Raw genomic sequence first — 25,307 nt, 5'->3', positions numbered from 1 at the left:
CCTCAGGGCCTTGGTCGCCCAGCCTTTGTGTACCTGCTGAGTATTGTGTTGTGAAAAGTTTCTATTCAGTCATATCTGTCTTCTTCCTGCCCTCTGCAGGGTCCCATGGCTCTGTCGTGAGTCACTGGGATGGACTTTTTCTTGGAGGAGAAGGAAATGGGCTATGTCTCTAACCACCTTTATCCCCACCACCACACCCTCCCTCACCGCCATGCTTACCCCTTTTGCATCGCCACCATCACCCCGCCACCTTCACCACTGTCACAACACATCATCTCTTCTATTCCCCATCCCCCATCCCGCCCCACTTTCCCATTCCACTCCCCACTCGGTCTCTCCCTTCACCTCCCTCCTTCCCCATCACCACCACCTCCCTCCCTCCCATCACAGATCTTTGTAAGCTCCTGTTTGCGTGAGGCAGGGACTTAGCTGCTTGTGTTGCAGCAGAATCGGGAGCTCCCCTGCTCTGAGGTCCCAGGACATCTCCCCTGCAGGGACCACTGTGTGGAGTACCTTAGCAGGGATGTGGGGTCACCTGGGGTAGCAGGAGGGGGCATCCCAGCGGGGAGGAAGGTGTGCATGTCCCAGCTCCTAAAATGCAAGCAAGACAGCAGGAGGTGTCACCTGGGTGGGCTTAGGACTGATGCTTCTTCTGCTGAGGTAAAGGAATGCAGGTCCCCGCTGCCTCTGCCTCCCTGGAGGTGAGCAGTGCTGAGTCGTCAAACAGGAATCCAGACGCAGCCAGCAAACAAGTCACATTAATTTGTGAAGTTCGAGAACAAAGCCAGTGTGCCAGCTCCAACCTGTGGTGGCAGAAATGCCAGGGACCTTTTCTTTCTCCTTCATTGCCCCCACACAGCAGCTGTAAAAGGAGACCACAGCTGGAGCCAGGCGGGGGCGCCCACGCAGCTCGGCTCCGCCCCTGTTCACTTGAGCTCCTGCTCTCAGAGCGCCAGGCCAGGAGCCGGGGCACTGGGACCATCTCCCCGGTCCCGGGGGCTTGAAGCTCAGAGAACAAAAAGAAAAGAAATTTGTCAAGAGTTTCTTCAAAAGTAGGCTGAGTGACCTCATTACACATGTCACTTCCAAATCAAACACAGATTTCCTCGTGCAGCGGTAGAATTGTTAAATTTCACAAATTGCCACATTTGAGAATTGTCTAAGAATGGCTTTTTAGGATAACACTCTCTTCTCCATCTACACTCACTCCCTGGGAGATGTCGTCTAATCCCGTGACTTTACAATCTCGCAAATCTCTGCCTCCAGCCCGCACCTCTCTCCTGAACTCCAGGCTCATACCGACAGCTGCCCTCGGTTTTCTCCACGCTGACACTCATTAGGCATCTCAGTCTTACTGTGGTAGGAACAAATCTGATTTATTCGCCCAGACCTGATCATCCCCGATTCTCCCCATCTAGGTGAATAATAAGCTCATTCCTGACCCATCTTCCCCTCACCTCATCGTGGGCTGTATCAGCAAGCCCTGCCTAACATAGCACATTAATCCCTCCACTCCCCCACCCCCACCACCCAGTCCTACCGGTCAGACCACCAGCATGGCAGGCTTCAGTGATTCCAATAGCTTCCTACACTGGTCTCCCTGCTTCTTTCGCCACCCAGAAGCCAGAATCCATTTTAAAAACATAAATCATGTCATATAACTGTCCTGCTCAGGGCCATCCAGCTGCTTGTCTTCACACTTAGGGTGCAGTCAGAGCTCCCACAGGGCCCGCAGGCTGCCCACCTCGCCTCCCGATCTCTCTCCTTCATGCCAGTCACGCTTCCTGTTCTTCCTGAAAACACCAGATTGGTTCCCACTGCAGGGACTTGGCATTTGGTCGGTCCTCACATCCTCTCTGGCTTGATTCCTCACTTCATGGACGTCCTTGCTGAAAGGTCACCTCCTCCAAGAGGCCTTCCCTGACCACCTTTTCTAAGTCACCGTCACCCCTTCATTCCTCATCTGCTTTCCCAGCTTCTTTTCTTCGAGGCTTTGATCACTTCCTGTCCATCTCTTCCACTCGGATGTAAGCTCCATGAGGGCAGGGATTCTTGTGTATTTTGTCCACTGCTGTATCTCCAGTACATGGAGTAGGGGTCTGGCGCACAATAGTGCTCCATTGGCATTTGAGTGAATGAATGAATGAATGAAACTAATGCCCACCCAATGTGCTGTCCGCTTCTCCCCAGATCTGTGTCCTGAGCTGTCCAGAAAGGCTCACTGTGATCCCCCAGGGCAGCACTTAGGGGTCGTTTCTGAAGAGAATGTCTAAGGTGTCCGAAACGTCTCTGCTTCCCGGGCGCCCCTGCCATCCCATCATCGCCCACATCAGGGCCATGGGAGGCTGCCAACAGGGCAGATGGAGAGCCGGGCATCCTGCGCACACAGCCGTCTGGCCTGGAGTCATGCAGCAGGCAGGGAGTTCAGGGCCGGCTACAGAATGTGTAGGGCCCATGGCAAAACGAAAACGTAGGACCCCTCACAGTGGCATGGAAGTTAGTCTCACCCTCCATGGGCCCACTGCCCCACCCCACTGTAGACGGGGCTCCCTGGGAGCTTGAAAAACCCCTGCACCAGGAGGCGTTCAGACTGGATGAGTGAGGACCCCCTCAGTATTTGCACCATGGTGCCGTCAGCCTGGGGCAGGGACAGCCGCCATCATGCCCTACCCTCAGATGCCTGGTGGTGGGGTACAAATATTACTCTGCCCACACCCCCACCCAGGCCCCTGGCAGGGGTGGAAGGCAACAACAGAATGCAGCTGCCTCTCCCAGTGTGAGCCCTTCACTGCCTGGTGGAGGGCAGCAGCAGGGTGAGTAGGGGAGGCCAGCCAGGGCCCAGGGAGTGGGAAGAGAGCAGGCAGCAGAGAGCCATCCTGGGAGGGGATGAGGCTGCAGCGTGAGTCAGGACACAGCCAAGGCACCAAGCCCCAGGCACACCCTCCACTCTCCCATCAGATTCCCCTTACAAAACACAAACTCAAAAGTAATTATTAAGACTTTCAAGACAACAACCCCAGAGCTTTCATTCCTAAGCACAGGGTCCCTCTGAGTGTGTGTGTATGGGGGTGTGAGGCAACAGGACGGCGGGGGGGGGGGGGGTGTAGGGGGGAGGGATTATACCAGTCACGTGCCCGTGAAGCCAGCGCTGGTTGTAGTTGCAGAGCTGAGGGACAGCCAGGGTTGCTTCGACCCTCTTTGGCTTTGGAAGCACCTCTGAGGCATGAGCAACCCTGAGTCACTGCCAGGCCCTCGTTTTCTTTGCTGTCGCTGCTGTGGTGGCACAGGAGCCCTGTCGAGGGCTGCACCAAACCCTCCCCGCTCCCTGGCACACACAGAACCTAGCGTACGGTGGAAAGCCCTGGATTACCAGGTAAGATCCTGGAGGAATAGAGAAGATTTCTTAAGTTTTCATTGATCATTTAATCTCAAGTGTTGTCTTGGGGAAAAAAGTAAAACTGGCATGTGAATATTTTTAATTGACATATAATCTGCATGCAATGACATAGTAATAGTAATCTTTGTCAATGATTTTTGACAAATGCATAACCAAATAGTAGTCTTTGTCAATGATTTTTGACAAATGCATAGTAATCTTTGCCAATGATTTTTGACAAATGCATAACCACCTTTGTCAATGATTTTTGACAAATGCATAACCATCACTGAAATCAAGACCTAAAGCATTCCATCAGCCTAGAAAATGACCTCAAGTGCCTTTCCGGTCCTCCCTCCCACACACAGGCAGTCTCTGTGCCTGTCACCATAGATTAGTTTTAGCTATGCTTGAACTTCTGGTGAGTGCAACTATACACGACGCAGGAAAGACTCTTGTGTCTGGCTTCTTCCACTCCACGCAGCACTTCTGCGTGGCTGGTGAACCGTCTGCTCCTCTTCGCTGAGGGGCACTTCTCCGTGTGACTGTGTCGCAGTGTGCCAGTTATTCCCGTTGATGCACATTAAGTTTGTTTCCACTTGGGGACTATTATGAACGAAGCTCCTATGAATAGTTTTGTACATGTCCTTTTGTGGGCATAGGCTTTCATTTTCCTCGGATGAATGCTTATGGATGGCAAATCACAAGATGCTCAATGTCCTTAGGAAATACAGATTAAAGCCACAGTGCTATGCCACGACACACCTGTTAGAATGGCTAAAATTTAAAAGGCTGACCATAGCAAGTGTTGGCAAGGACCTGGGGGAACCAGAACACTCATATGGGAGTGTTTTCTGCTTTGGTGATTTCTTCTATTAACTTTTTCTTCCTGCTACTTCTCTTTGGTATTTTCTCTTCTTTTTCTTTCTTATTGAAGTGGGAGTTTAGTTCATTGTCTCTTTACTTCCATTTTTTTCTTAGGAGAAGTGAAACATTATTCTTATTGTTGGTTTCCTGAAAGCAGATGTACCTTTTTTTTCCTCTGGCTGCTTTTTACATTTTCTTGTTTCCTTTGGTTTTCAGTAGTTTGATGGCGGTTTGCCTTTGTGATTTTCTGTGTATTTAACTTGAAGTCACTGACCTTCCGCGATATTGAGTTGATGTCTTTTATCAGCTTTGTAAATTTTTAGCCAGCATCTTTTTGTGTATTTCTTCTGCCCTATTCTTTTACTCCTCTCCTTCTCAAACTCCAATTACAGGCATGTTAGTCATATTCAGATCATCCCACAGCTCTTTAATGTTCTCTTCTTTTTTATTATTATTATCTTCTCCTCCGTGCTTCAGTCTGGGCCTTTTTTATTATTGACGTGTCTTTGAACTCTTTGATCCTGTTTCCTGCTCTGTCCCGTCAGCTCTCATTCTTACTAAAGATCATTTAAGAAACCCTGTATTTCAGATATTTTATATTTCAGCCCTATTAAAGGCTCGTCCTCTGAATTTGGTTCACTTGTATATGTATTTCTTTATTACTATCCCATGACGGTTAAAACGATATGAATTTTAGTTTTTCTGGTGTTTTCTTGATGTTATCTTGGGAACAACAGTCTTTTGCAAACCTCTGTATCCTAGCTAGAAGTAGAAATCTGCCTATGAAATTTTAGGTGCCATGTTTTTTTTTTTTCCAATATTTTCCATATTACTGGAAAATTGCAAGAATAGTAAATGAATTCTGATATAGCCTTCACCCAAGGACTCCATTCCAGTTTTGCAAACTGTCCTCAGAATGTCTCTATAGAAAGAGAATGTAAGCCAGGTCGCCCATTGCACTTAGTTGCCATCTCTCCTCAGTCAGCGTCAATTCAGAGCAGTTCTTCAGTCCTTCCCTGCCCCCATATCCTTAACGTCTTAAAGATGATAGGCCAGTTGTTTAATAATGTCTCTCCATTTGGGTTGGTCTGATGTTTCCTCATGACTACACTGAGGTTATGAGTTTGGGGCAAGAAGGTAACTGAAGTTATGCCGAGCTTTCCTCCCTGCATCCCATCAAGTTAGGAATTGATGTCAACTTGTCCCATCACTGGTAGTGTTAGCTTTGATCACGAGCACAGTGATATCTGCTTGCTTTCTCCTCCGTAAAGTTGTTATTTTTCTTTAATATTAACAAGTTTTATGCTGAGATACTTTGAAATCATGTAAATATCCTGTTATTCTTCTGACTTTCACCCACTAATTTTACTATTTGTTGATATTTTTATTCCTGAGTTAATTGGTACATCATGATGGCCAAATGAAATTTTTCTAGTTCCATCATTTCTTCTACATTTATTAGTTGACATTCTATAAGAAAGAGTTTTTTTCTTTTCCTATTTATTTGCTCACTCTTTAAAAATCCGTGTGGATTTGTGTTTATGTGATAGGATATTATCAAGTACTATCATTGCTTATTTTTACGCTCCAATCTCCCAGGTTTGGCCAATGGGCACTTCTTCCAACTGGCTTCTGTGTCCTTTCGGCATGTCCCGTGACTTGAGGTGCTTCCTTGCTTCCTGGCCCAGCAAGATGTTCAGGACGATTCTTATGCTTTCCCTGCCTCATCCCTGGAATAAGCCATTTCTTCAAAAAGCATTGGTTCCCTTATCGTGGTCAATTGCATTTAGAAACCAAGACATGAGAATTAAATGTGCTCCTTGTTACTGGGGTTTTGCTGCTCCCAGATCCTCTCAGAGAAGAGATGTAAGACACATATATATGCACATGCACATGCACACACATGGCTCTTGAGAAGCACGCGCTCACATCAATACCTCCAGTGCCAGTCCAAGCAACCATGGAATTTGCTCTTGCTTCCCCTGTTTGCATGTCTGCAACTCTCTTCTTCAGTGAGAAAACTAGCTCCTACTTTCCTCAATATATTTATTTGTTGCTAGATTCCCCCATACATAAATCATCTCCTCACCCCACGGGGCTGCTGCCACACTCAGCCACCTTCCTGTGTGGGTCCTTATCCCACGGTGCCATCACCCAACTCGACTGCCTATCAGAATCAACTGGGCCACCATCCCTTTGGTCCCCTTCCTTGTGAGGCCTGACCCCCATTTGGCCACCACCGTGCTCTGCGGCCTTCCTCTTAACTGTGACTTTTTTGAAGATTAAAAAAAATATATTGTTATTCTCTGCTTGGAATAAAAGAGTAGATGTCATTCTGACCTGTTTAGGGTTGTGGTAATAAGTCTGCTTATTGTCACGAATCAAAGATAAATTTGTTTTGGTTAATATGACCCGCTTAGAAGGATTTCTTTTCTTTTTAATGTTGTCTAATATTGCCACTCTAAGTCCGATTGAGCCAATACTGACTACAGAATGACTTCTGTCTGGGGTTTAGGAAGAACTATGTCAATGAGAAGAAAGCCCCACTTTCTGATGCTACTGCCTCAGGAGCGCAGGACCGGTCACAAAAAGCTTGTTCTGACCCAAATCAGCTAGAGATCAGATGACATTATTGGTTGGACCCACACTGTGTGGGGCCGGCCTGAAGCAAGGCATTGCTGGCTAGAAGGTGCTTCAAACTCTACTCGGTCTTTTTTATTTCTCTTGTTGGAAGTGGAACAAAAGGGGCCGGCCGCTGACCTGGCGTTTGTCCCTAGCCGCCTTCAGGAAAGCACTGTTCCTGAGAGGCCCCACTCTGGGTTTGGAGGTGGCAGGCAGGAGCACAAGTAATTAGTGGCACCTGTCCTTTCCTTTCTTTTCTCCATGGCATCCCGTTCATAGACTTCTCTTTATTGTTTAACTTCCTGGTGATAGACGAGTTTAAATTTGCTTTACACACGCAGGGAAATTAAGGTAGGTGACCTTGCCCTGACCCCGCCCTTCCTGAGTCTCCCCTGCCGCAGGAACTATTCTCATCCACTCGCCAAGGGCCAAGTGGTGGTGTGTTGAAGATAATATCCCTGTATTTATCTCAAAGTGCTTTTTAATTGTTGGACCGATTTTTTTAAAGCCATCATCTGACTCCTGCCTCTGGCAACATGGCAGATAAATATGTTTTAAATCCTTTTAAGCATTGATGTGCTAGTAAGAAAAATACTAAATACTTCAGAGGCTAAAAAAGCAAGTGAAATCGGGAACCCAGAGAAGTAAAGTGATGGTGAAGCTGTCTTGACCTTGAGGCCTTTTGTCCAGCTGGGTGAGCTTCCGCTTTGGGTTGCATGCCCTGCGTGATCCAGGATCCCAAGGACAAGTGCCAAAGCCCCCTGAAGGTGGAAGTATTTGGAAAACTTTCCCCACTTCCCATATAGACCTGGGATCCCACAGGGTTATATCTACAATGGCAGGGTCATGAATAGAAAAAAAGATGAAGTATTCAGAATAAGGAAACAAAAGAAAGAGAACCAAAGGAAAAGACAATAAACAATTTAATGTAAACCAAATAAATACTAATAATATGTGCACACAATGGGCACTGTAAGTGAAAATGAATGAATCACAGGTACACGCAACGATGCGGATGAAACACAACAGTGTAAGAGCAAATGAAGTAAGTCTCCATACAAACAGTATGATTCCTTCATATTTATCTCATGTTCAAAAACATGTAAACCAAGCTATATATTGTGAAGAAATACAAAGATGAGCTAAAACTGCAAAGAAAAGCAAATGAATAATAAACACAAAATTCGGGATAGTGGTTACCTCTGAGTGGAAATGAGGGAATGGAATTGGAAACAGGAACATTTCAAAACTAATAAAATGGTTCTTTTTCTTTAAATGGGAACTGCGTGAGTCCATAGTTGTTCCTTGTACCACAATGCTGATGCTGTCCACAAAGTGTATAATATTGTTTTATAGCTACTCATTATTTAACAAGAATAATTGATAGTTATTTGAATTTTATGTTTATGTGGTGTGAAATGAGGTTTCAATGTCATTTAATGCCAGGTGGATAGCTAGTCATTTATCAAATGACTCATTTTCCCAATGCAGTGGTCACTCTTGTCATACATCAAATTTTCATATGTAGTGGGATTTGTTTCTGGGTCCTCTCTTTTGTCCTGTCAGGTTTACATTGACTTGTCTATTTCTAGGTCAATACCGCATTGACATGAACACAGCAGCTTCCTTGTCTGATGTTCTGATGTCTGGTATGACACATCTCCCTTCACTATTCTCCCTCTTATTTGTCTTGGTTAACTGGGGCACTTGCTCTTCTAAATGATATTCTTAAGGTCATTTTATCCAATTCCAAAAGGATTTCCTTTGATTTATAAATTTATGGTAGCATCTTCCCACCCAAGGTAAGAAGTGTCTTTGCATTTGTTCAAGTCTTATTTTATGACCTTCAATAAGGTTTTATAGTCTTTTTCATATCAGTCCTGTGGCTTCCTTGTTAAATTTATTCATAAATATTTTATGGTTTTTGCCATTATTATGAGTGGAATATTTTACCTTTTCCATTTCGAAATGTTTATTGCTAATGAAGAGAAGAATGATTAATTTTGGCATATTTATCATCTGTCCATCACTTCATCAAAATTCTCTTCCAATTTTAACATTTTCCACTAGTCTCTTGGTGTTCTAAGTATACAGATACACAACTAGTAAAAAGAGGTAGTTGCTACTTGCCTTCTCTGAATTTTTACTGATTATTTCATTTTTGTGTGTTATTATCCTTCCTTTTCAAATAAAAAATGGTGAGGACAGATATCCCTGTCTGGCTCCTACTTTCATTAAAACAGTGGTTGGCCATTTACAATGACATATTTAAGGAGTTTTCCATCTTTCCTTTTTCCTTAATGCTTTCATTTGGAATGACTACTGTACTTTAGCGCTTTGTTTTTCTGTTTTGGCTCTGGGTTTTGATATATGTCCTCTGCTTAATCTTGGAGGCCACTAATGTGACCCTCAATAGGGGCCATTCTCTCCTTAAGTTCCTTTGTTTTATTTTTGGTTCAAATGCATGGTTTTCTTGGGAACACTTTTTAAAAATATATATATTTTTTCATTGATTTCAGAGAGGAAAAGAGAGGAAGAGAGAGAAACATCAATGATGAATCATTGATCAGCTGCCTCCCACGCGCCCTCTGCTGGGGATTGAGCCTGCAACCTGGGCTTGTGCCCTCACCAGGAATCCAACCGTGACCTCTTGAGCCGCGCCAGCAGGCAGAAACCCTCTTTTTGCTACACTCACTTCTAGAGTTTTGATACTTAGTTGTCTCTGTTGATGTTGTCATCCTCCTCCTGCAGCAGCTCCAATTCTGGTCATTCTTCGCTCTCCGAGGCTGGGCCCCCTTCTGTAGATGGTTATTTTCTACTGCCTGCTCCCTGGGGCTCAAGTTCAGACACTGAAGTATCAGGAGGAAGTAGAGGTCCCACAGGTGGTGCCTGAGAGGGGGGCCTCTGTCTGGGAGTAGACAGGTTGTCAGGCCCCTACGGAGACACTTGGAAAAAGCCTCCTACTGTCTGGTCAGCACGCGCTCTCCTGGTCTCAGAGGTCGAGCAGACACAGCCCACCCAAGAAAGCCAGCCTCCCCTGAGCCTGGGGCCCGCCTGCCAGAGGCCTCAGAGCGATTTGGCTCAGGCGAGCCAGAGGGCGGGAGCCGAGAAGAGAAGAGAAAAAATGAAATTATCCGCTTGATACTGTGACTAAGCTTTGTTTTGATATTCTCCAGTGCATATTTTTATGGCTGCTAATCTCACTGAGAGATAAGGGCAGATGATGGAGAGGAGAAATTGACACCCTTCTGGTTAAAAAATGCTAAATTTTTCTGTGCAAACATTAGATATTATAATTGAGCTCCGTCTTTTCTTCGTTAAAAGAATAATCAAAAAGAGCGTGTTATTGTCTCTGGTTGTGAGACACATCTGAGACAAGGGGCCTGCGGTGTTGACCTCGGGGCGGCACTTGTGCAGCAGGTAAAGCGGCCTGGAAGGGGGCGCATCCCCTCAGCTCTCGTAAGTCTGGAGTAGAAAGTGCGGGGAGCGTCACCGTGCTTACCCTGAGTGTCTCCACAATAAGCCTGGAAATAATTGGAGGCAGCCCGAGGTGTCGTGGCCTGGAATCATTAGTTGGTGGAGAAGCAGGAAAGAACCCACGTAATGAGGCATCAGCGGGAGAGTGAAGACCCATTGAGAGAGCAACATCTGGCCCTCAGCTCGAAGCCGGAGAGGCAGGGAGCCCTGAGGAGCGAAAGTGACAAGGGAGCTTGGTGCCAGGAGGAAAAATGAGGGCTCTGGTGACAGAGAAGACAGATGCAGACGGAAGAGGCTTTAGGCAAAGAACAGGAGCTCGGGGATAGGAATGTGTTTGGAGGAAGTGCTCTAAAACAAAACCATTTTGTAAGAGACACTCTCCCGGAGGCAACAATCCTATTGTGCTTCCCGTTTTTATGCAGCTTTCCTTCCCAAGAAAGTCTCAGAAATAACCTGTCAGAAGTCAGTGAAGCCCTAGCGGGTTTGGCGCAGTGGATAGAGCATCGGCCTCGGACTGAAGGGTCCCGGGTTTGATTCCGATCAAGAGCACGTATCTCGGTTGCAGGCTCAATCCCCGGCCCCGGTTGGGGGCACGTGGGAGGCAACCAATCTATGTATCTCTCTCACATCCATGTCTCTCCCTCTCTGTCCCGCCCCCTTCTTTCCACTCTCTCTAAAACTCAATGGAAAAATATCCTTAGGTGAGGATTACCAAAAACAATAATAAATAAAAGAAGCCAGTGAGATAACCTAATAGAGCAAATACAGGTGAAAAGGAACAGAAGAGATTATTGTCATTATATTCTAACCAGAAGGCATGCCAGCTAGAGCACAGGCTTTTAGATACATCCTAAACTCACAGGTGTGAGGTTATTTTTCCAACTCAAGGAATCTCTATGCAACCCCCTCATGTCTGATGAGGAAATGGAGGCTCCCATGTGAGTGAGACCTGCGTTGGTAGAACCCCGGTCTGTGGTCTCTCACACAATGCTTTCCACAACTTCCACCCTTACTGCTCAGCACGTCACCCTGCCTGTTTCTTTAAAACCATTCATTACTGATTACTCAGCCCCCCAGCCTTCAATCTGGGGTCTCTGCAGTGTCTTCCCCAGATTCACTTTCACCCGGCATCTTCCGCAGCCTTCTCTGTGCCAGGCCCTGTGCTGAGCTCTGAATGTAAGAAGTAGAACCTGGTCCTTGTCCTAAAACCGCAGAGACCACCTGTCCGCGGCTCCGAGCACGGAGTGACTGTGAGGTCAGGCTGCTGCGGGCCCTGCCCCAGGGCCTGCTGTTCTGTCTGAGGAGCCAACGGAGCTTTTCCGTGACAAGTGCCGAGTGCTGGCCATCCGGCGGGGAAACCTCCAGGCCATCAGCCTGGGAGCTCGGATTAAGTGGAGAATGCCTCTGGGAGGCCTTGAGGAGAAAGCTCTAGAAGTCCTGTGTCAGGTGGCAGTACTGTCATCACACAGCGTGGAGGGAGAAATGGCACAGCAGAGCCAAGGGCACCAGAAGGAAGAGAAACACCAGACCTGACTGTGTAAGTGGGCCCGAGGCATCTGTGGGACGGGGGCCCTGTGTGTGGGCGGCCTGTGAAACCGAGCCCAGGCTCACCGGGCAGCTCAGGGCCCCACTCACTGCCTGGCACCACCCAACGTGTCCAGTGGAACCTGCGGAGTTTGGGCTACGGGTCAGTTCTGGTCCCTTTCAGACGCCCTCAACTCAGAAGCTGGGCAGAGTCTACCCAGTCAAGCAATGCCTGAAGTGGGAAACTTGCAAGGGAAGCATTTCCTTGAGATATCCTGAAGCATGCTATTTCAAGTCTGCCTTTTAAAACCAGCCCATGCTTCCAGTGTAAACATGCTCACCTTCTCATAAGTCAGGCTTGAACACGGACCCGCCCACGGTGTATACGCGCATCAGTAAAACCAAATGGCTTCTTAGCTTTCAGTCCTAGGTAGTCAACCCAGCACCCACTGAGCACTTACTGTGTACCAGCTCCTGACATGAATTCTCTTGTTTCATCCTCAAAACAATCCTGTAAGCAGCAAACCATTGATCTTCTCATTTTCAATTAGAGGGGAAAGAGGGTAGGGGACTTGCCTGGGTCACAAAGCTAATGAGGGCCAGGGTCCATTCTGAGGTTTAACCGAGTGTTACTTGAAACCCAGTTGCGCGGGCCCGAACCCTGGAGGAGTTCTGACGCAGCTCGCATGATGGTGATGCAGTCCTGCGTCATCCGCTCACGCACAGGCCAACTCCACCACGTGCCTCTGACACATGAGAGTTCTTACCCGTCTCAGCAAAGCTGAGCTTGGTGTTTGGGGCTTCAATGCCTCCCTTCTGGGGTCTTTTTGTACTCGGCTGGGGGCTCCAAAGGAAGGGGGCGCCCCGGGTAAGGGAAAGGATAACAGTCCTTGGCAGCCCACTCAGGTGCCACATGTCACTGTAGGCACTTTGTGTATTTGGGAAATTATCTGGAACTTGGGAATAAGACAACGGGTTGGTGTGGTGAGTGCTCCCAGTGTCATACTGAGCATCGCTGCACAGACCCACCAAGGATCATGTACTGTCTGGGCTAGGGGCTTTGGTCAATCAGCTTACTGCTGATTAAAGGCCCAGACTATGCAGTTACACATTAACTTGTAGATTTGTTTCCAGTAAAGACGCAAACTCTTTCTTTCTGATAGAAAAATGACCCCTAAGGTTATGGATTTCTTGCCCTGTAGGTCATTAACCAATTATGTGTCTCATCTAACCACCTCCTCCACCCCCATAGATCTCCTTCACTTCTCCTGCCCATCCCCTCATTAACAAGTCTAAATCTTTAACTCAGGCTCACTTTATATTTCCCTGAGAGTCGTGATTTTAAGTATTTATGTGTATACTAGAGGCCCAGTACATGAAAATTCATGCACTGGAAGGGGGTCCCTCAGCCCAGCCTGCCCCCTCTCACAGTCTGGGAGCCCTCAGGGGCAGGCGGCAACCCGGCGATCAGGAGAAGGTGATGCCCCCATCACACCTCTGCTGCTGCCACTGCCGGCAGCGCAAGCCTTGGCCGACCCTGGTTACCTGAACCTTGGGTGGCCTTGGGTGGTTGGGGAGCTGAGGGCAGGTCTGGCCGCACTGTGCACCTGCCCACCACCCACCCCCAGCTGGGCTGAAAGGACTGGGGGACTCTGGCGGGGCTGAGGGGCCTGGGCACCACCATCTTGTGGCTACGGGCACCACCACCTTTACGATGGTGTGATAGTCAATTTGCATATCCCCTCTTTATTAGATAGGATTTGGCACTTGTATTCACCTGCAGTCAGAAATCACCACCTCCAAAAGCCCTGCCTAGGGATTCCGCCGCCTGCAGGAGCCTCGTCTGTGCTCCCATTGATCCAGAGTTGGTTGGGTACAGACTCCTGAGGCAGAACTGAGAGCCCACCCTCAGGTGAAAGGGCTTCCTTCCCTCCTGACATTCCAGGCATCTCTAACTCTGGCTTGGTGGTTAATTTGGAAGCCAGTGTGTCAGCCTGCAGTTTAGGACCTGTGAGCAATGCACAAGACAGGTTATGTTCCTGCCAGCGATGGGTAACCCTGTGTTTCTGTTAAGCTTTGGGCACTGGAGAACTTGGTCAGGACTTTCAGAGCTGGCCAAAATTCTGCTTTGGTGAAGCACACGATTGCCTTGGTCTGGGCTCTGCTCTGTGGTCACCGGGAAGATACCACATCTGCCCAGCAGTCACCGAACAATTTCAGGGGAAAAGGTAGGGGAGGGGCAGGGAGACACTGAAGCTGAGAGACATGATAATGGAGGGCAGGTGGCCAGGTGTCTGTGCATGACAAGGAGTGGGTTTGGGTCTGGGATGTTCAAAGATCCAAGCACAGCTTCCTCCTGTCACACTGTACACCTCCAGCCCTGAGAAGTAGCTTAATTGGCCTCCCAGCTGCACATTCTCGAGGTGTGTGAGAGCAGAGATCCGATAGCCAGGCGTGCTGATGTTGGAGAATTTGGTCAGGACTTTCAGAGCTCATCAAAATTCTGCTTTCATGAAGCACACAGTTGGAGACTCTCAAACTATGGGCATCTGGACCCTCCTGGCATGAGTTCCTTCAGGCAGGGACCCTGTCCCCGGCTGAGCAGATGATCCCAAGTCTGAGCAATTTGGAGTGAGACTGATTCAAATCTAGACTCTACACATCTACAGCCTACTTGCTGTCTGACCATAAGCAAGTCACTTCTTAACTCATAGTTCTTAATCTGTAAAATGGGCGTGTATGCATGCCTCAGAGTGAGGTGTGTTTACCTCCCAGAGCTATAAATGAAGATCAGATGAGCCCACAAATGCATCTAAGTGTTGGCATGATGCCTGGCCTGACCTGCCTCAGTGCACAGCAGTTACTGTAAGCTTTGCCCTCTCTGGCTGGGTGCTAGGAATGCACTTCCCCTGGGAGGAACTACACATTTTCTTCCTAATACTTGAGTGTGAGTGAGACTTTACAGGGCAGATTGGACCTGAAGCAGCCCCAGCACCCAGGGCACCCAGAGGGTGTGAAGGTTCCCACCAAGGTGACCAGGGGTGAGAGCCCAGGAGGGCTGCTCTCCTCCCCGCTGCAGCCTGGGAGGTGCCAAGAGCCTTGTGACTTACGGGAGTGTCTGAGGACTGGCCTTCCCAGCCAGGACTAAAGACAGGACCCCCCACCCCACCGCAACACTCAGTTCCCAGGGTCCAAGAAAGGCTTCCAGGGAACCAGCGTCACCCCACTTTCCCAAGGGTACAGTGAGGCAAGGTGGTAACTTTGCCTCTGCAGTCACGGCTCCCTGCAGACTGGGTCAGCCGGGCAGGGTCTGCTCTGAACAGGACTGTGTGGGCCAGGCCTCTTCCTGGGCCAACCCCTGGCTCTGCCCATGGGCTCCAGGGCCCCGGGCTGCTCCACTCTCCCGTTCCCAGGCTCTACCCCTCACTTTCAGGTCTCAGGCCAAATCTCACCTCTTCCACAAGGCTTCCCTGACCTTCAGATGAGCGCTGGTCCACTCAGCCGCCTGTTTATCTCCTTCCTGGCATTTATCACAACCCACATGTCTTTATTTACTTGTTTTCCTCTTCACACTCTGTCTTCCTACGCTGCCATGGAAGTGTCCTGAGGACAATGCCCCCTGTCTGCTTTGGGTCCCAGCACCTAGAGTCGGGTCTGGCACATAGGCGGGGCTCCAAAAGATATGTCGGATGAGTCGTGGATGGAGAGCTGTCAGGCAGGCCCTCCTGAAGTGCCTCATTGTCACCACCCATCCACATGGGCATAGAAGCTACACTGACTGGCTTGTGGGTCTCCGCCTGGCTCTCACACAAACCCAAATTCTGCCGCCACGTCCCAGGCACTTGGGTGGTCTCTGCAATGAGGGAGTCGAAGTTGACCACAGATTCTGTCTGAGGACCACCTTGGGCATGTCTGAGAGCATAAGTCATCTTGGGAGGGTGGGGGAGGGAAGTGCTGAGACCATTACCTGCAGCTCCCGGATGGCACACCCCACATGTCTACACACCTCTGTAGACACACTGCTGTTCGAAAGGCAAGTCCTCAGCTTCGGGTCTTTAAAGAACCTGACCCTGACCCAGGCTATGGGCTACAGCCCCTGCTGAGTGTATATGCCGCACAGAAAGGAAAGCCTGTATTCCAGCTGTGTCTGCTGATGGTGGGCACGTGGTTCCTGTGCAGGTGCCTTCTGTCTGCAGAAGGTGGAGCCTGTTGCGGTGCCAGGCTGGGGTTCAGGACGGGCAGCGCGGACGTGGCTGGCTCTGGGCGCTGCGCATGCCTCTGCATCCACGTCCCACCGTTCTCACCTGCATTGGGCCTTGCTGAGTATGCAGCCACCTTAGAGCCAAGAAGTCACCTCACTGTGGCTTTATGGCATGAGGAGGGGGCCCGGGGCGGGTGAGGCAGTCGTCTGCTGGGGTCTGAGGGCCTGCAGGAGGAGGCCCAGGCAGTACTGCTGAGGAGACCTGGAGTGGGGACCTCCCAAGGCCGTGTAAGGGGCGGGCTCTCCTCAGAAGTCAACGCGAGGACAAGTTCTCAGACAGAGATGATGCGCTGGCCAACATGCTTGCAGGCGATTTAGCATCCCAAAGTGGAAAGTGATGGGCCTCCTCGCATGTGCAATTCAGGGCACAGTCCCTGAGAGGGGAATCTTGCATAGGTTTACTCTGTGCCAAGGAACCGGTTACGAATTGTCTGTGCTTGGGTGCCCTCGGTGGTGAGAGAGGCTTCCTGCTTGGGTGAAGGGATAGGACCCCCTACTTGTGTGTGGTCCCGCCACTGGGATCGCACAGACGTGACCTGGACGTGGCTAACCTCCATCACCTCTGCCTGCGCTCGGACTTGGCAGTCCCAGGTCTGGGATGCTCGAATGGAGAATCCTTCCCTGAACCACAGAGGAAGTCTTTAGCGCTGACTGGTACAAATGGACTTGTTTCTCCTCCTGTCATAACTTGTGTGGAACAATTCCCATTTCTAATCATGTTCATTAAATTTAATCAGTGTTGAAAAGCAGCTTTTTGGTACGGTGATCCGTTTCTGACCTGGGTAAACGACTTCCTTGATGACCATAAATTAAACAGGTTGTGTCTTTTGCATGCATCATGGTTGTCCTCGCCAACACGGGAGTCGTTGCGGGAGGTCTCACTCTGTTACCTTTCCCACTACTGTTTTGTCGTCATCCTGGCAGAGTGGGCATTCCTCCTGTTTTAGTAACAAGGAGGCAGTGGTGACGGGGCTTGTTTAATGAGGAAGCCACGGCTTGTTGGCGTCTCTGTGGCAGATGGGATCCCAGGCGGGTGTTCCTCGCTTGGCGCAGGCCTGTTGTCTGCAGGCCGGGAAGGGAAGTGAAGGGGCAAGGCTTTAAAGCTACTTTCACCTTAATTGCAAATATTAGGGATCAATTGTTTGCTGACAGCTGATCCCACGTCAGAGAGAACCTGAGTGTTTTGACCACTTCCACGAGCCCCGGGGGGCACGTTTTCCGAACACGAGGGCCTCAGACGTGGGCGAATCAAACGTGGGCATTGGCAGCACCACACGCAACGCTGCCCTTCCGAGGCGGTCACTGCGGTTGCGCCTGCGGGCGACTCTAAGGAGAAAGGGTCAGGAGAGGGGTTCTCCCTGCCCAGAGCGAGCTGGCTTTGGTGGTCTCTGAAGTCCCTCCCTGTGCTTGCCCCAGAAGGCCCACCTTCCAGGACACCTGTCCCCTTTATGCCGCCATCCTTCCAGCTTCCCTCCTGCCCCCTTGGAGGAGGCCAAGGGAGATGCACCCCTCAAAAGGTCACTGCCTGGGTGACCCTCCCCACCCTCTCGCCGTCTCAGCCTCTAGCCTGGGGTTTGAGCAGTAGCAACATCTGCGTGAGGGAGATCAGCTTTTAAAACTGTCGTGTTTCTTAAAACCTGAGTGTACAGGGGCCATGTGAGGACAAAGGCCCGGCCCTGCGGGGTCTCCTGAGGACAGAGAGTGCGGCAGACACGATGGGGCAGGAGGATTCAGAGAGGGCACATGGACATGAGATGGCAGGAAAAGGACCCGGGTGTGAGTTGGAGCTGATTTAGGGGTGGGCAGCACAGCGGAAGCAAAAGAGACCACGGACTCAGAAACCTTGACTCTGTTTTTTTTCCAAATGGAGCAATTAGTGGGTGCCCTTCCCATCACACACGGCAGCTTATTAAGACAGCGATGCAATGGCAATGCGCTAAGTCCTGGCACTGTGTGGAGGCAGAAAGAAATGCTGACCTTTGCACAGCTGTTAGTTTCTTCTAGTAGCCGCCAGCGCTTTCCGGGGTAACCCATTTTCCAGGAATCAGGCTCATCAAACACACTTTGTGGCAAAGCAGCCACAAGCACGGGGGTGGGGGCCTCCAGCCCAGAGCCACCCTCCCTCTGCCCGTCAGCCTTGACAGGAAGCTGTGCACTGCGGCTGCTGAAGGCCACGGTGACACGCGAGCAATTAGCAGAGTGGGTAAAGGACATTTCCGCGCCCGCGTAGGATCTGCACTTTTACACTGCTCGGAGATATTCTGACCTTCTAGTTTATTATGATTCAAGAAAAAGTCAATATTTCTTAGCTTGCCAAGGCCGGAGGAATTTAAATGAGTTATTGAATCAAGCACTTAATCTACTGATAACTGATTCTTTTCCTTTCAAATCTATAATGATGAAAAGCAGGCTTAACCAAAAACAAGAAAAGGAAGGTTCTTTTTTTTCCCCCGTAGACAATTTTAGCCCATGGGATAGGAACTGAGGCTGGAAGTGCAGGCTTGAGCGCCAGGGCCATTCTGTTTTGTGGGGTATTTTGAAGGTTTCATTAAAACTTAAAAGCAAAACTTCTGTGGCCATGAAACCTGCATTCATGTTTTAATTTGATATTCCTTTGTAATTCTCACTTCCTATCTGTGGCCATCAATGCCACGTGCAGTCAGCCGGTTTCCTGGGCTCCTGTGGCCGTGGGTGACGCTGTGGGAGGCGCTTGCTGGCCTTTCACTAAGTGGACCCGGTTCAGCATGAGCCAGTCTCCCCTCCTCCTGCCCGCTTGGCCCTCTGAGCTCTGGGCACCACTGCCTGAGATCAGCATGGGCATGTGTTGGGTGCAGGTTCTCAGCCTTCTTGCCGGGCTGCAGCACTGTGCTGGGGGGGACTAGGCCGTGGGGAAAGGCTGCTGCCGCCAGGGCGGATGACGCGCGTCCGGGGAGCTCTGGCCTCCCTGCCCTGACTGCCCTCCCGCCCCATCCTGACTCCACTTCCTCCTCACTCTCCACTTCCTCCCTAGATTCCACAGCGGCTCCCCAGGGTCTAGCATATGGGACCGAAATTCCTCTGCCTGGCTCTCTCAGTCCCCTGGAACCACACCTGCTCCCCTTACGGACCCACTCCTCGGCCCCTGCACAAAGCTCCTCCTCACCTCAGGTCTCCTCCCTGCAGTGTGTTACGGGAGCTTGACTCAAGCCTCTGCACCTCTCAGGAAGCCTCCTGCTGTCGGTCGGCAGGGCCCAGGGGCACTTTGCACCTCCATGTAGCCCCGTCCACCTCTCCCTTCCAGATGGGCAGGGCTCCTGTCTGAGATGTTGGGTGTGAGCCATAAAAACGGGGCTCTCCACTCCAGGACACTGCTCTTGGCACCCACAGCCACCTCCTGTTGGAGGGAAGGGACTCCCTCGGGCACCCGAGCCCCCAGGCCCCGGCCTCACAGTCCTGCTTGCCAGGACTTGAAAGAGCCGCCAAGGGAGCGCAGGACCCCACCCGAGTGCCTGCAGCTGACCTCTGTGTTTGTATGCCTGGCAGGGCTCTCCAACTACGACGGGCTGCGGTCCTCCTGCGGGAAGAAGCTGTGCGGCCGCGGGAGCAGGTGCACGCTCAGCCGGGAGACGGGGGAGCCCGAATGCCGGTGCCTGGAGGCCTGCAAGCCCAGCTACGTACCCGTGTGCGGCTCCGATGGGAGGTTTTATGAAAACCACTGTGAGCTCTACCGCGCCGCGTGCCTGCTGGAGAAGAAGATCGTCATCGCCCACAGCAAGGACTGTTTCCTGAAAGGTAGGAAGGTGGCTTCGTGCCCCTGTGATTTGGGCTTTGGGGGTGGTTCTTCTAATGCCCTTCTGACCACTGACCCGGTGTGCTGAGTTTATAGGTTCAAGTGTAAAGGCAATAGAGAAAGAGGAAGGCTGGGGCCTTCGCAGCGTGGCAGCGGTGGCATTTTGGAGATGCAGGTTCTGTTGTGGCCACCTGCCCTCGAAGAGCAGGATCCAGGGAGGCCCAGTGGTGCCCTGGCTGCCATGGGACACAGAGGAACCAGGCCACGAGGTGGTGCCCAGGCCTCTCACTCACATCGGGGTGCTGATAGGGCCTGCACGTACCCCCAGGACAGAGTCTCATGAATCAGGACCATCTGTGCATAGCATGTGTCCAGGTGGACACCAGCACAGTGAGTCCCGGCATGTCAGGCTCTCGAACTCTGGCCTGGAGTAGTCGCTAGTGGAACAGCACTTCATGCCTGGCCTGGCCTGGCCAGAACACCCTGAGCAAGACAGGGAGGCCCTGAGTGGACATCAGTACATGTCCATGGAGTCGGGGCCAAGGGGTCCATGCTCCGTGCTGGGGTTGAGTCAGAAGAGAAGGGCAGTGGCAGTTACCGCTGGAGGGATAGAGCCTCGGGCAGGGCCTAGGGCTCTTCACACCTGATCCATTCTCAGCACCTGGCACAGTGCCTCGCACCAAGGAGGCACTCAGTGGCTCCCCGATGCCGGAAGGTGTGAGAGTTAGAATGCAAATTCCTGTGTTGATGTGGCCCCGATGAATGGTACATGGTACATGGTACACAGTGTGACAGGCGTGTTTCAGCAGTGGAGCACAGGTCTGTGGTTCCTGCAGCTTTTGCCCACGCCACTTGCACTCACATGAAGGGGCTCCCCACCTCGGCCGTGGGCTGTGGCAGCAGGGAGCCCGGGAGCACTTGGGCTCTGGAAAGCCAAGTTTATCCCTGATGGGAACGGCCTTGGGCACGTTCATGGCTGTGCTTATGACGCTAATGCTGAGGTGCTCCAGAAATCATGAGGCACGTTATGGAAATGAGGCCACAATGAGCCCAAGAAAAATGTCCCTGGTCCGGGAGCACTGCCCGGCCGCGTGCCTGCGGAGTCCCAGCAGCGGTGAGCTCTGAAACACTTGACCGGCTGCTCTGGCTGTATTGGCCGTGTTGAATTTTACAGACTGATGTTCCGTTCTCCAGTTTCCAATATGGCATCTCTCTGAAGGTTCTCATTTCTGCCTCAGAGTATGCACAGCCTCCCTCCCCATCGGTTGTTCAAACAGCATTTCTCCTGTCATGCGAGGGAAACACGGCCACCACAAAACCCAGGAGGGGTGGGGCGCGGGGCAAGCAGATTCGGGTTCTGTTTCATGCTGATTGACTTTACCCACAAAATCTTCCTGATGTGTTGAGTTTTGCACAGATTTCGTGAGTCCCCACCCAGGCAGTATGACAGGGCCACTGGCCGAAAGGTCCCTGTCAGTGGGGAACAGGACTTGCGAGGCCCCCAGAGGTTGCAGCTCAGCTCTGCCACATCCCAGCTGTGTGGTCTTGGGTGCACCACTCCACCTCTCTGGGCCTTTTCTCAGATGTAAATTCAAGGCTCCCAGCAGTACCCGCCTACTCTGTGGAGAAAAGTACATGAGATGCTCACAGAAACCACTGAACGTGTGTGGACAGTTACAGGTGTTGGTATTAGTGACACCTGTTGTCATCCTGCATCTAATCCAGTGCGGCCTCAGGCCTAGAGCAGGGAGATGCAGAAACTGTGCAGGGTCCTCAGAGGCAGCAGCAAGGCTCTGCCCAGCAGGGCTTGGCAATGTGTCTGGGCCCAGGTGGCCTGTGGTAGTTGGAAAGAGGGTGTGGAAGGCACGGAGTCGGCCTGACGCTGTCCCGGAGATGCCCTTCCTGCAGGCCGGGCCCGTGGGTCGGGCCCCACGGAGAAGCCTTCCCAGGCTAAGGCTCGGGTCAGCTCCAGGCCTGGCAGGTGGGGGTGGGGGTGTCTCGGAAGAAATGAGGGTGTAAAGGAACACTTTCCGCAGCACTGCCCCCACGATGGCAGGGCAGTATTTAATACCATCTTGAGTTCCTTGATGATCATTTATCTTTTGTCCCAAATCACCAGGGCGTTATTAATACAGGAAACTTAGAAACACCTTCCCACCCTACCCCCTGCAAATAAAAATTCTAAAATCATCTGTTCCATTCTCTAGTCCTGCCAGACTTTACAAAGAGAAGCTATGACTTCCTTCTCTAGGGTTTTATCTGTCTCCAGAAGTCCTTACGGGGAGGGGGTGGCGTTCACACCCCGTGGGGACACAGGGCCTTGCCACTCTGCAACCTTCTCAGCCCCATTTACAAGAGAACTTCTGGTATCATATTCCAGTGGCCATGTCAGTGGGGTGTCTTGTGAACTCAAATATCACATCATTTAGGGATCATTAGCATGTGAGAAATCAAAACTGAACTCCGAATCGTTGCCTCAGCTGGGCTTTGCAGCCCGGGCACCAGCTCTCCGGAAGTCCCAAGCAGGGTCTCTTGCCGAAAATCGGGGGTTCAGAGGATGTAGGATGTGGTATCTCTTTCCTCTGGTGGCAAAATTAGAGCCATAGTTGTTCTCAGCCCCAAAGACCGCCTGCGAATACCAAGATAGTGGGTGGGATTCTCTGTAACTTTCACTGCTTACAGTGTTTTAAAAGTTGTCTTGTGACACGGGTTCCTATTTGTGTACTAGTTGGCGCTTTTTAAATTATTTTCCTGACTTGGTTTTGAATTCACGCTTTATCTCCCTACGCTGTTGGAGAAGACATTGCCTTTCAGCAGTCACTCACCACGCCAGGGCTGTATTATCCCAGATGATACAACGTCATAGCCGGGCAGTTTTCCAAACAAACCATGAAATTACGGAAGAAAGGAGCCTCTTAGGGGTTCAGTCGTAAACGGACCTCAAGCTTCTCATCCCACGTGCTGTTGTAGGTGCTTCAGAGGGGGGTTTCCAGGCTCATGAAATCAGAGGAAATGATTTTCATTTTTGACCAAACAAATTACTATAGGCTCACCAACAGATCTTTTGCTGTTACTAAATACAGGAATAAAAACCCAACCTTTTGTTGCATTAGTAGAACAGCTAGATCTTACTGCCAAAGAGACCTCTTTTTTTCTCTTCTTGTTGTTACTCTGAGTCTTATTGCTTTAGGAACGTAAATTAAGCCCCAGGCCTGCAGGGCATTTCCACACTTCCCGCCAGTTACCTCTCCAGCTGCAGACGCAGCTCCCCAAGGTGTGTGCGATCCTGGCACAGGGCCCTGTCTGGGCAGGAGTCAGGGGGTTGGGTTTCACTCTGTTGGAGCGGGTCCCTATCTCACGGAGGTGCTGGGGCCTGCGGGAGCAGCATGGGGGCGGAGGGGGCAACAGGCACAAACTCAAGGGCACCGGCTTTAGATCCATCATGGAGCCATACCACACCTCCTTGGATGAGGCATGTGAGCTCTCTGCGCCTCACTTGCCTCATCTGTAAAATGGGAATGATAATTCTACCTACCTCAAGGAGCAGTGCCCCACCCAGAGTGAGCACTCTTCTCTAAGTGTAATCGACAGCAGTCAGGTTGATGGTGATGTTGTTGCAAACATCAAAGCACATTTGAGGGACGGATGGACAAGAGGCCGAACGAACCCTGCCCGCACAGGCAACGCCGTATACGGGCTAAGCGATCGGGGTGGTGGGTACTCCAGCGAGCCAGCAAGGTGAGAGAAGAATGTTGGTCGTCATTTATTTAACGGATGACTGGGATTTGACCTGCAAATGATCAAACTTAAACCACCTTCTCCAACTGCCTTGCTTTTTGAAAGAGATGTAATGAGTCGTCCAAGCTCACCTAGCAAGTTATGAGAGAAAGGAGGGGTGAATCAAGAATTCTGATTCCAGGTCTGGAGCAGGTTTCTGGAATGAATGAAAGGCTCTCGGGAACTGTCAGCTGAGCCTGAGGGAGGGGTTGTCTGCCTGACTGAGAAGGGGAACGTCTAGGGAAGGAGCTGGAGAAGAGACATTCGAGGCGCATCTCGAAGGGTGAGAGCGGGCGTCCTAGATGCCGGCAGGAAGTGCTGCGGACCCAGGGGAGAGCCGGTGGTCAGAAGGCAGGTCCCAGCGGGGAGTGCAGCTGGGGGTACACGCGGACAGGCGGGTAAGGGAGAGCTGAGGAGGCCTGTGTGCCAAGCCGACCAGGTGTCAGGTAAGCTGCTCCAGCTTCCCCATTCCCCAGACAGGCACCTCGAGCCCGGAGAGCACTAAGCAGTCCCTGCCCATGTCCCACAGGCCCCGCCTCTGCAGCCCGCCCTTCTCAGTCACCAGCAGCTGTGGGGCTGTTTGTCCAGCAGGCATGTTCACAGCAGATGCGATGGCCTCGTCCCGTTCCCCAGGAGGCTTCCTGGTGAGGAGGGAGAGCTCCGAGCCATGGTGGGTGGGAGGCTCCGAGGCGCTGGGCTGGGGTCCCAGCAAGAAGCCCAGCCGGGGCTTCTCCTGGAAAGGGGGCTGTCATCCCAAACGCACAGGCCTCCAGACAGAGCACCAGGCCCCGCTGTCCTCTGGGGAAAGAGCTGCCGGAGGAGCCCAGGACAAAGCAGCCGTGATCCCTCACGCCTGGCCTGGCTTCTTGGCACTGGCCGCCACCCTCCAACCCTTTCTCCTGTTTACATTTTCTTCCAATTGTCCTTCCCCTCCTGGCCCCACCCACATTCTGTCCTGAGGCCACTGCTGCCCTGCAGCCCACAGCCACTGCAGAGGAATCTGTCTGCACCCAGTGTCCTCCCTGACCTTCACTTTCAGCTCCGCAGAAAAGGGTCTGGCCACTTCAAGCCACCAGCTTCACAGCCATTATTGACTGTCTGCTGGGGACTGAGGCTGGGCAGGGCCTGGGGATACGGTATGATCGGGATGCTGGGCTGACCTAGTGGAATTGGCCAGTCCCAGCACCCCCTCTCTCTGGGCCATCATGTGAGAGCTGCTGTAGCCAGAGACACCGCCGAGACCTCAGGGTCCACTGGGAATCTTCATGGACTGTCTCCTGTCTTGCCGCCTCCCCTGTAGGTTCAGCTGGCTCCCATGCAGACAGCTGCAAGCCACGGACCTGAAAGTTTACCAATAGCCTCCCATCCCCGCCCCGCCCCCAGCACAGCAGCCTCAGAACTCAGTCCTCCCATTTATAGTATCTGCTTCCAGGATCAAGAAACACAACTTAAAACAAACATGTGTATTCTTTGGATATTTCACTTCAGGTTTCATGCAACAAAATGTCTTGGTGTGAGCACCCTGAAAATGTGGGAGAATGTTATCAGCTCAGCACGTGTGATGTGCTTCACAGAACCGCTATACTTGGGATGAATTAATTACATCCCAGTAATTAAAAAGTGCTAATAAGTTA

At 51.1% G+C, this 25,307-nt stretch overlaps 1 protein-coding gene across 1 annotated transcript in view; it reads left to right on the top strand.

The window, feature by feature from the left end:
* FSTL4 (follistatin like 4) overlaps positions 1-25,307 on the top strand; it is a 334,585-nt gene that overhangs the window by 145,784 nt on the left and 163,494 nt on the right. The window contains exon 4 of the mRNA XM_008142339.3: positions 19,650-19,898. Within this exon, the coding sequence (XP_008140561.2) occupies positions 19,650-19,898 (249 nt within the window). The remainder of the gene's footprint in view (positions 1-19,649; positions 19,899-25,307) is intronic.

The sequence above is a fragment of the Eptesicus fuscus genome, chromosome 6 (genome assembly GCF_027574615.1).
Source record: "Eptesicus fuscus isolate TK198812 chromosome 6, DD_ASM_mEF_20220401, whole genome shotgun sequence".
NCBI lineage: Eukaryota > Metazoa > Chordata > Mammalia > Chiroptera > Vespertilionidae > Eptesicus > Eptesicus fuscus.
Note: the sequence above shows the minus strand (reverse complement) of the source record. Positions and strands in the feature narration are given on the sequence as shown.